Genomic DNA, 12,233 nt, shown 5'->3' on the forward strand with positions numbered 1-12,233 from the left:
ATAGTTACCCTATAGAATCACATATGTAACCTAGCTGATTTAATCACTTTTCCTACTCCCTAAGCTTTTTATTTCAAAACTACCACTACATTTACGGCATAACTAAAAAGAGGAACCGGCGGAACCAGTATATTTCGCTTAGTTATAGGGGTAGGGATGTCAAATTGCATATGAATGAATGTCAAATATGCGTAGCGCACTTGCCATTACTGAAGTTATTTTTGCAATTCACAACGGAATATTTAATCGGCTCGCATTGCGTTTTTTTTTTTTTCGCTACAGTACGCCGAGTGGTCCTAAGGCTATTAAGCCAATTGAATTATCAATCGCCGCTATTATCGCCTTCCCTTACTGACAGAATCTGTTACTGATCAACGTCGGTAGTGGCAACACAAAGAAAAGTATTAAGACAAACCACCAGTCACGTTTGGACAGATAGAAAAAAAACCGGGTTCGGATTTCTGTAGAGATTAGAATGAAAATAAATCGTATTCCTTGTACATCCCTACCCCTATACCTAACGTAAGGCGATGTTATCTAAAGTTTTGATTGACAACGACAACCTTAGCTAGGCTATAATTACATAATATTTCTTGATATCCCGGTGTGTGGGGGCCAGATCTTAAACTTTGAATTGCTTTGAAATCTTCAAAGTACTTTAAAATCACTTACAATTGTTGCAGATTGGATTTAGATTGTATTCATTCAGCACATGTACATATAAAGAAGTGGATAATTTATTAGTAACAAATTCAAGTTACAATCGTGCCCTCTGCACGCTTTCAGTATTACGGTATGATATTTGGCGTTATCTCTAACAGGACACTATGGACAACGCTACTAACAAGATGCGCTTCTAGACAAGGATTTTTTTTTGTTTCTTATTCGGAACTTTTAACGTAAATCGAAACGCTAAACCTACGAACGCTAAAAATACGAACGCTTGCATGTGTTACCTCTAACAAGACACGCTTCTAAACAAGGGTTTTTTGTTGCTAATCCGGATACTAGGAACGTTCAACGGAAATTGGATTCAAATTGCATATGACAGAATGTCAAATATGCGTGAAATAACGTAGCACATTTGCGCTTAGGGATGTTGTCTTAGCATTTCACTCAAACTAAAATCAACAACACAACAATGCTTGGAATTTTTTCCACTTTATTCATACTGCAGAGGTAAGATATGAAATGGGTGTGAAGTTGCACTGCCAACAATAACAAAGTTTGTTACCTACATATGTTTTCAGTTTATTACATCACACCATAATCTGGACAAAGATGCTTTGTTAGAGCAGGAGAATTTTCCAGGTTTACTCTAGATGGAAGTTTATCCAGAAGTTTTGTATAAATATCAATGTTTGTATAAATATAAAAAAAATATGTCTATAGATATGTATAATATATGCTCATTTAAATTTTGGACCCATTTTCAATCTATTTCTACTGATAAAGCATAACTAGTTTTTCTTGTTAATAAAACAGAATATTGTTGTTTCCTCTAGAAAAAGTTTTGTATTAATTGATCAGAATTGGTATATAATGCTAATTGTCAGCTTGAGCTGTAAGTAACTGATCTTAGTGAAGCACAACTGAATTTGCACAGTAATAACTCTTAAGCTTTAAGGAATTAATTACATGCTGGCACATAAGGGTTTGGGATGTCAAGGGATGAACGCAAAAGTTATGTGTTAAACTCATGTCACAGGAAGCTGAACTGATGCTGAGTGGCAAGAGTTTGGATAAAAGTATATGTGGATGAAAAAAAAAACTCTACTTGTGGACAAAACACTCCTACTTTTGGACAAACCCCCCTACAGGTGGAAGAACTACTCTTCTTGCCATGAGCTGACCGCCAGATGAAATTCCCTGTATGGTGCTGCTAGAAGATGGGCACTAAAACAAATAAGCATTCATTTGAATTTAATGAACCTTACACAACATACAAGAAAAGATGAAGATCAAAAGACTTTTTGTTGTTGTCTGTTGATTTATCCTGCTTATGCAAATGAGCTTAGGTACATATGATTCTGAGTATAATGTGAAGTTTTTAGGTTCTTGTAGTCATTTATTTCCTTAGCCATTGCTGAAAACTTACATATGATAAGCTATACAGTACAACATTTTTATTTACAAAGCATGGAGTGAGTGCATATTAAAGCAAGCAAACGTGGAATTTAGTCCATCGCATACAACTTACAGCTATTCTAAATAGTTTTGCTTTATTCAAAGACAATAAAAATGTCGTTGTTGTCGTTGCACCATTTTAATAATGTATACTTCGTACTTAAGAAAGTTATTTGTATTTCCAGAATAAAACGAGATTTCAAATTGACACAACAACAATCTAGATCATCACCGAAAATACACTAATATAAATACTGTATACAGTAACTTACCAGTTTTCAATTGCCATTATACGGAAGTGCACCTGTCTTGATAAGTAAATTTTTTCGATTGAAGATCTAAACCATCTTTGTCCAGCGATAAGTACCTTAAGCTAAGTACTTGTTACGAAGAAATTAGGGTGTCATGTAACACAATTTACCTCATAAATTTGTTTTAAACAGTTATCTAAATTCATTTTTATCGTGGCTACGCGCTAAATAATGTAGGGTAAGAACAAAATTGATTAAGAAATGTTCAATGACGTGCTTTTTCGATTGGGGGGGGGGGGGGGTAACTTTTAAATTGACCAGTTCTGATCGAACAGTAGTTTAGAACTCGTTTCCAAGATGGCGGCGGTATCATAGCAACACCGATGTAGCTCCCACAGCACACGGTCGCTTGGTCAGCGGGAACAACGAGCCATTTGTCTATGATTCTCACCATTTTCTCTATCTTTTGGGAATTTAACGTGTGCAGTATATTAACCGCTTGATTGTAGACATCATAATCATAGAGCATTCAATTTTGCGGGACTCGAAAGCCTATTTTGTCGGTGTTTTCGCGAAAGGTATGAGCGCCTGCTCAACCGCCGAATTCTCAATACAATTTAATTTATCCCCACCAGTGACATCACAATAGAAACCATGGCATGGCTTTACCTCGGTGTAAGAACCTCACAACTGACGTCACAAGCCACTAACAGTGTTTATGCTGATAACATGTTATATCAATACCTCAACTGTATAAGTTATCTCAGGAGAAACTGACTCGATGGAACGCTAGATCCGCATATCTTTAAATCGCTAGACCGTTGGATCACTAGACCGTTGGATCCATCGGCCCGATGGATCGCTGGGTCGGTGCTTCGCTGGGTCGATGGATCGCTAGGCCGATGAATAGCTGGGTCGATGCTTCGCTGGGTCGATGGATCGCTAGGCCGATGAATAGCTGGGTCGATGGATCGATGGATCTCTGGGTCGATGGATCGCTGGGCCAAGATCGCTAGGCCTATGAATATCTGTGTCGATGGATCGCTGGGCCAATGGATCGCTAGGCCGATGAATATCTGGGTCGATGGATCGCTCTGGGTCGATGGATCGCTGGGCCGATGGATCGATCGGGTCGTCGAGGCCGCGTTTTTCGGTCTGCCTGTGTGGCCAAGATGGCGGCATCAGTCGACCCCGTACGTTGTGTAAAACTAATCAAATCATTTAATATTGTATCTTAAAAAGGCGATACCCCGTCTAAAAAAAGGTTATAATATCAAATACTAATTGTTTTCATGTAAAGTATTGCGTGAAAAAAAACGAAAATAAATGTTAGAGAAAAGTAATTTCTCACTTGTTGGTATTCCTGTGTATTTTGGACAGCGGAGGGAAAGACAACATGGCGATCGTAAACTATTATTATTACTTATCGATTTTACTCCTTTATGTTGCTGTTTTTATGCGTTCTGCGGCCCACGTAAATGAGGAAAGTGTAAAATTTATCAAGTTGGTAATTGAGACTACTGACGACATCGATAGATGTACATTTTCGCCTATTACTGCGTTCCCACGCGGCCAACGTGTTCAGACGGCCCTTGGAAACTCAGCAGAAGCCTTTCTTGTCCCTGACGTTATTCTCTGGGACCCCATTTCAGCGTTCCCAGATAGTTCTTTCCAGTGTCCAGCATGCTTGGAGATATCGGAAATAGAGTACCTTCGTCCCACAAGATGGAAGGATGGGGTAACAGTACATGACCAGCCAAGAATGCTATTTGGTTTACGGAACAGTGCCCTTCTTGTGAGCAGGGTATATTTTTGCCCCAATAAACATCAGATCCTTAGCCACGACAAAAGAATCGTAACACCCCTCGGATCAGAACACGTACCGTTTGTTTTATTTCACAAGTGTGGTATCACAAGGGACCTCTTCAAGTTTTTTATTTCACATGTCAAAACAGGGATGTCAATTAGCGATATTCAGGTACTCTGGCAGCAAATGTTATACGATGAGTACGGCTTACGGAAACTTTCTTTTGTAAAAACTAACATTGCAACTGCTTCCCCATTTCTTGATTTCACATCCCAGTCAAGCAAAGTTGGAGAAAAAATAATAGTCGCCTGTTTTGTTCAGGATTATTTTGAGAAGGAGCACCTGTACAAAAGGAGAATGCAAGAGATGACTGCAAAGTATTTAAGTGCTGATCATACTTTCAAGGTACCTGCCAATGTTGGTTGCTGGGTAAATGAGAAGTGGGTCCGCCTTTATGACAGCCTCTTTATTGTGATGAATGAAGATGGAATTGTTGTGGCTTGGAAGCTTTGTAAAGGTACTAGCTTTGTAGTAATTGAAGAGTTGCTATGGGATCTGAAAGCAAATCTGGATAGACTCAATTGCCAAATAGAACAAATACATGTAGATAACTGCTGCCAATGGGGCCAGAAACTTAATTCTGTGTTTGATGCATCTTCAGTTAAGCTGGATCATTTCCATGCTATACAACGTTTTACTTCTACAATTCCGAAGAAAGGTGGATACAATTCGCCAATGAGGAAGTTGAGATCTGAGATGCTGGCAGAGTTTAAGTATTTTCTGAGGGATCCAACTGACAAGGGGAAGGACAGAGTAAAATCAACACCATCAAGCAATGTAATGGAAGCAAATATTGACTCTTTTCTGAGGCAATGGGAAAGTGTTGAGTATGAAGGTGAACAGATTGTTCCGGAGAAAGGTATAGCTGAGATAAACAAATTGCTGGCTCATATCAGAAAAGGTTGCTTATCTGGAATTCCTCCTTCGGGTGGCACCAATCGTAATGAAGGTATACACAGAGTACTCAACAAAACACTGAAAAGATCGAGACTTGGCCTACAGTATGCTTTGGCATTGCTTGGGGTGTTTTTCTATATTTGGAATGAGGAGAAACTGTCTTTGACAAACAAAAAGAGAAAGATCAGGGTTACTCCCCCAGTGGAAACACACTTCAATGATACAACATATTGCAATGGAACAGAACATCATGCAATTTACAACCAATATTTGAGAGAACAGGATGTTCTTTCAAATGAGGATGCAGCTTTAGATGTGTTAAATAGACTGCAGGAATCCTATAATACAAATTGTGATAACCTTTCAGAAGATGAAGAATTAGATAGAAGTGAAGATGTCAAAGATTCTGAGGAGCATGAATTCAGTCTCGGTGATGCTGAGAAGGAGTTTATTTGTGCTACATCGAAGGCATATGAAGAATTAATAAGAAATGTTGGTGATCAGTCTCAGGGGAGTTATGGAAAGCTCAAACCAAGCATTGCTATGTTTGAGAGTAGCATGTTGGGTCTAGTCAGTTCCAGTTTGCCTGGTAAATATAACTCCTCAGCTCTAGATGACATACTTGCAAACTTTGCAATGACTAGAGTCCCAGTCCCTGGTGATGGAAATTGTTTCTACAATGCAGTGGCGCATGGCCTTATTACGACAGTCTTCCCAAATATAACTTCCTCATCTGATATTGGGAAGCACCTGTCTTCTCTTGGTTTACATGGTGAACAAGGCATGTACGATATGGCATTCAAGTTGAGGTTACTCAATGTTAACGAGTGGCTAAATGACCCAGAACCATACAGGCTATTTCTGCTAAACGGAGAATCGCTAGAAGATCAAGCAAATGCCTTTTTAAATGATGGATATTTCAATGCAGCTATTGGAAATATCACGGTTCTAGGAATGGCAAATATTTTGAAAATGCCAATAGTGTTATTGTCCCAAATGCAAAATTTCCCTGTGGTCCCTGTTTCACCAACTAAAGGTACAGTGATAAGTACACCACTCTATCTAGCCTTCGATCAATCTGGTCTTGGCCATTATGATGCTATTGCTATGCGGTCTGAACAACCTGAGACAGATGAAAGCAAGTTTGACAATTCTGCAGCGCAAAAGGCCAATGGGGCCAATAGTGCTGGGAGCTGCAGATGCGGCCAAGGAGCTAAGAAAAAGGAGAAGGATGTAAGGTCATGTCACAGCTTTAAATCAAGGTGCAAATGCTTTCAGAGTGTTAAGGGGTGTTCTGACTGTGACTGTTTAGGTTGCGAGAACCCTTATGGGAAAAAAATGCAAAGGGGCCATTCCAAGGTCACGCTTACAAGAAAAAGAATGGCACCAAGGATGACAACCGAAATGGTTGCAGGAAAGAAGTTTGCACAAAAACTTGATGTCACAGGCAACATTGCTCATGGCTGGACCTTGTTTGAGGAACTAATAGTTATCCAGATCCTCCAAATGCAGCTGGCAAAGGGAGGTATAGATATTGATTGCATTTATCAACACTTCTTACAACTGGTGAGCTGTAATGTTAACCCTAAATCTATTGCACAAATATCAAGTAAAGTGATGTCACTTATCAGTGATGATAGAGTTTTTAGAACTAAACTAAAAGAACAGGCCCGCCTGAATTGGTTTGCTCATTAGATCTAGCAAATTTGTTTAGAATTGTGTACATTTGATGTCTGTCAAACTATGCAGGAACACTGCCAGATTTATGTTATTAGTATAATATATGGAGGCAAGCCACAATCAGATCCATTTAGCAAAAATAACATGTAAAAGCTTACAATACATGTATATCCTGTATATGCTTATGTTTAATTTAATAGGGATGTTCAAATTTCAGTTACTGTTCTTTATTGTAACAAACTAAATTTCTAGACTAAATTGAATAATGTAAGTCTCCTGATTATATTATTATTATCAGAACATATTTTGACATTTCTTTAACTTGGTTAATATGTGTTAAATGCAAGTTACAGTTTATTAGATCATTGATTTCAAAAAAGGCAAATTACAAGTTTTTGCTTAGTCTATTAAAGATACGTAGTGCCAACAAATGTTGTTCTAAGGCATTTTCTGAAAAGAGAATAAAAGGTGGTAGTTTAAGAATAAGGGGATGTAAGTACCGGTATGATCATTGCTTAGTGAATCAATAAACCAACTGCACGGTTACAATTTAATTATAATTTGGTTATTGTGATGAGGTGTTCAGCATGTAGGGAGGACAGAAATTCTTGTTGAAACTTTACAAAGTAACAGTTACTGACTTTAGTCTAAATCTGCCGGTATGTGGTATTGAGAATTGACTTTACAAATAGGCAGTGGGACCGGGGAGATTTGGAGGGGGAGGGGGACACTGGTAGAAAAAATGGGAGGGGAGGGGGGTCAGAGATAAAAAATTACAATTTGTGTTGTGCCCCTCCCCTAATATTTGTTTGCCTCCCGCCCATGTAATAAAGTTCGTCAATCTCAATGTAACAAGGATGGATGACTTCAGATTCTAGTAGCATTTCGGTTCAATTTATCAGCTTCCCTAGCACGTCTTTGTTTGTTTGTTTTTTTTTTTCAAATACACCTGGATTTAAGATGTAGAATGTAAAAATTAAGCTTATTCAGCTTTAATGTAAAGCACTGTATTTTAATCCAGCAACCAACCTCTTAGCAATGGTTCTTATCTAAAAATGGTTACAAATGATCAACGGTTGATACTTACTAAGCTTAAAGTAGTTATTTGCATATATATTTTACCAAAAGGAAACAGTCAATTAAAAACAAAAGAAAAACTTCATGGGTCGGGACGGTTCTTCCAATGTCGACCTGATAGGGATGCTCGTCGTATTTTTTAGGGGTCAAAATCAGGCATCAGCTATTTTTTAGAGGGTATCTGAGAAAAAATAGGCGTTTCTATTACAAATGGTATTTTTAGGGTAGCATTTTTTGTTGTCCAGGAGTTTTTTAGGGATATTTTTCGAATTTCCCGACGAGCACCACTATCACTTTTACCCTGAAGAACCCCTGAAACGGAATTCCGACAATTTGCTTTTTTCTAGTACTAGAGGAAATTGTCAAGGCTTACCGATTTCCGTTTCAGAAGAGCTAATTTCTGGCCTGAGAACACATACCATCCTCAATATTTACCACCTACAATATTTCTTAATTTTATTCGGTAGGCTGTATAAGGTCGTGTAGGCTGTATAAGGTAGTGTAGGCTGTATAAGGTCGTGTAGGCTGTATAAGGTCGTGTAGGCTGTATAAGGTCGTGTAGGCTGTATAAGGTCGTGTAGGCTGTATAAGGTCGTGTAGGCTGTATAAGGTCGTGTAGGCTGTATAAGGTCGTGTAGGCTGTATAAGGTCGTGTAGGCTGTATAAGGTCGTGTAGGCTGTATAACGTTGTGTAGGCTGTATAACGTTGTGTAGGCTGTATAACGTTGTGTAGGCTGTATAACGTTGTGTAGGCTGTATAACGTTGTGTAGGCTGTATAAGGTTGTGTAGGCTGTATAAGGTTGTGTAGGCTGTATAACGTTGTGTAGGCTGTATAACGTTGTGTAAGCTGTAATATATAGATTTAGGCACTGCCTAAAAGCGGAGCCAGCATAAACACCTTTTGTGTTGACTGATCAAAGGTATTATTGGGGGATCTAGGATCCTGCTCTCTACTGAGATTTATTTATTGTACCAACCAAATGGATCCAGGCCTTATTCAATAATTTAAATTATGCAGTACATCAAAGTTAACAAACACAATTCCTGGTGTGGATATGGCTGTCAAAGTTGTCAAGAGTCTAATGGTAAATTCTTATGTCCCATCATAGAAGTTCCATCATGAATATCTTTTTTTTAATCAAAACAATACTCCCACAAGCTTTGCCCTTGTGCAGAAAATGTCATGGATGTAACAGCATTCCAAAGATTCAAAATAATATATTTAGAATGTTTAGATGCCATACTGTGATTTTTATGTATTGATTTAGTGGCGATTCTCTCCTTCATTGGACCGAATATTCAGAAAAATGTCTGGAAATTAAAATCCAAAAATATATCCCCTTTCATGCATTACATATTGGTGCACCCCACTTTACCATATAGTGGCCTTGTTGTTGGTGGCCTACTCCCAAATGAATGCAATGAAGAAAAAACAGATTGATAATGCTAACTTCTAATTTCAAACCAAACCCTTTCATTTATCTATGTTTGGGGTAGAGAGGAATTAAAGAATACCAATTGACTAAAACATAATCGACGGGAGAGGAGATATAAAGTGAATTGACTCAACTTGAAAGGTTTGGTGAAAAAATATAACAGTAATGAAAATAATTTGATTGAGCATTTCTTGACATTTCCCCTTTCCCATTATCTTAACCCTTTCACCACCACAGGCCTCTAAAGAGGCCATGTCTTTGCTATCCAAGCTATGTGAACAGAATTCTATTATTGAAAAAGAACAAGGTTGTTGCTAGTGTTATAAAGTTTAAGTATCTTGCCCTAAAAAACCCTTCCCATTAATGTACATTTGTAAAGCTACATTCTGACAAGCTTTGTTCTTGCGAAGAACAATGGATGAAACAGGATTTCAAAATGGAATATAGTGTCAGACACAATTTTAGATAAGATGCAATGCTGAAGATTTAATTACCATTTTGAGTGGTGATTTTCCATCCCCATGGGAATTAATATCTACAAATATACATCCAGTAATGCATTATATTTTGGTGTTTTGAGAAACCCTGGATCTAACTATTCCAATGAAATAAATCTAAACATCTAAAATAAATGTAATGGGCAAGAGACTTGGAAAGAAAATCCTAAAAAGAAAATATAAATGAAAGTAATAAATGATTTCTAATTTAAAAATCAAATCTGTTCATTAATTTATTTTTGGTGTAGAGGGGAAATAGCAAAGAGCATCAATTGCATAAAAATAGTTAACAGGGAGAAGAAAAAGGAAGAAATATGACTCTTCCTTAAATGTTTGAAAAGAAAATATAATAACAATAATGTGATAATTATATTCAGTACTTTTCTAAAATATCCCCTTTCCCATTATCTTTAGGTTGATAGAAAACTGTTTTCTTTACAGATTTATTATTTAAAAAGCAAAAGTTTGTTTTTAGTTTTATATTATATAAGTATCTTGTTCTAAAAAAACCTATGAGTGTGTACTGCTGAATCACATAGTAATGAACTAGTCATTTGCGCCCCCTCCCTTATGGTCCCGCAGAAGTCAGGGGTTAATGTGGGGTTTTAGACCACTTTTTAACCAGAATATGTTAAGAGGGGTGGTGGTATTGACTGTTTTTGACTCTTAACTTGGAAACAGGCTTTTATTAAAGTTTAATCCCCCACCCTTCCCTGGGACCATGGGTGTGGGGGTATCAAATGACTAGTGAATAAGAACATCCTACTGTTCTCTTCAAGACATGATTTTTAATTCTCATGTCTTCCAGTCTTTAGCATTCATCTTGGCCCTCAGGTAGTTCCTGGTTCATAAAAGAGTGAAAACAGTTATTTATTATTTCTTTCAAAACAATCTTTTTATCAAGCCATTTATAATCTAACTAATTTTCCACAACTATTTGAAAAAAAAAACAATAAACACATGAGATGCAAGATGCAGACAATAACAACAATACATATTGAAAATAGGGTTTTTTTATCCTCGGTAAGGAAAATTTCTCTTGTAAGTTGAAAAAGCTGCTGTATCTTCTAAGGATATGTATTTTCTTATGACTAAGAGCACAGGATATAAAGACAAGAACGGTCTTCTTTAGCAGTATTTGACAAATGCAACACGATATTGGTTAGCCTTTATGAAATATCTCAACACAATTGTCGGGGATTAAGAGTTTATTAGTTTTACGTGACGCGAGAAGGAAATTACGTTAGGTGTTATTGTCCTATCTTATCAGGAAATTAAGTAGTGATTTTATCTTGTGAACGTGAATAGCACGATGAATCGTAGTAAGAAAGGAATGTAAACTATTTAGTAAATATCCGGTTGTGGGTAGATGAAAGAAAGCGCTGTATTGTCCATTGTTTGTAAGGGTGTAAAACTGGGGTATAAATAGGGAAAACATTGTAAAGTTTAGTTTATGATCGTATTGGATTGGATTGATTGAATTGATTGTAAAACGTTGATCGTTGAGAGTTGTATTGCTTGTACGTAGCATGAAGTGCTAGTAAACGCAAACGCAAAAAGGTACCAGAGTGAAGTTAGTTCCTTATTCGCAGTTCCTTTTTCGTCTGTTTCCTTATTCGCTCAGTTCCCTTTTCAAATCCGGGGGGGGTACTTACATGATACCTTTTAATTCGAGTTGAAACAGTATTTAGGCATAACAGTTTATTCAGAACAAGTCCAACAGCATTTTCGTCGGGTAAATTTCGATGCTTTAACGTGCTCGCTGCTAAGAGGAGCTGTGAACATGAGACTCTATCTGCTACAAAAGGTCAAATTACGAAATGCGTGCAATCGCTTTCACAAATGAATCTAGCAAAAGAGAGGAAATCTACCTCTCATCTAATAAATGTATTTGTATCTTGGGCTTTATTTCCAAACGCATTAATATATTTAGAGGGGAAATATTCACGCTTTACTTGACTACGTACGTATGTCGTGTGAATTTGACCTTGCTAACAAAACCACAATTTGACAGATAGTGTTGTTGTCAATTAACACCTTGGCTACTAGATATGGCTCTGACAAAACAAATAGATTAGTGCAGTGACACGAATAGGGGACTGCTCCTTATTCAAGTTAGTTTTCGCGAATAAGGAAATGGAATCTTCCAACGTCCTATTTCGTTTTACTACTTATCCGAATAAGGAATAGACTAAAGAGAGGGTTCTTTAGTATTTTCTTAACATTTCTCGAATAAGGAAATGGTATTTCATAACGCCTGATTTCGTTTTACCTACTTATCCGAATAAGCAATAGACTAAAGAGAGGGTTCTTTAGTATTTTCTTAACATTTCTCGAATAAGGAAATGGTATTTCATAACTCCCTATCTCGTTTCAACTACTTATCCGAATGAGGAATAG

At 37.3% G+C, this 12,233-nt stretch overlaps 1 protein-coding gene across 1 annotated transcript; it reads left to right on the plus strand.

The window, feature by feature from the left end:
- The first annotated feature begins 3,086 nt into the window (after nucleotides 1-3,086).
- Nucleotides 3,087-7,949, plus strand: LOC116614553. The gene has a single exon (XM_048724185.1). It carries the CDS (start codon nucleotides 3,775-3,777, stop codon nucleotides 6,835-6,837), a length of 3,063 nt encoding a protein of 1,020 aa, XP_048580142.1. The 5' UTR covers nucleotides 3,087-3,774; the 3' UTR covers nucleotides 6,838-7,949.
- The last annotated feature ends 4,284 nt before the right edge of the window (nucleotides 7,950-12,233 follow it).

Source organism: Nematostella vectensis, chromosome 2 (genome assembly GCF_932526225.1).
Source record: "Nematostella vectensis chromosome 2, jaNemVect1.1, whole genome shotgun sequence".
NCBI classification, from domain to species: domain Eukaryota; kingdom Metazoa; phylum Cnidaria; class Anthozoa; order Actiniaria; family Edwardsiidae; genus Nematostella; species Nematostella vectensis.

What these genes read in the sequence shown, in the direction of transcription:
- LOC116614553 (XM_048724185.1), top strand. Translation starts at nt 3,775, where the DNA reads ATGGCGATCGTAAACTATTATTATTACTTATCGATTTTACTCCTTTAT.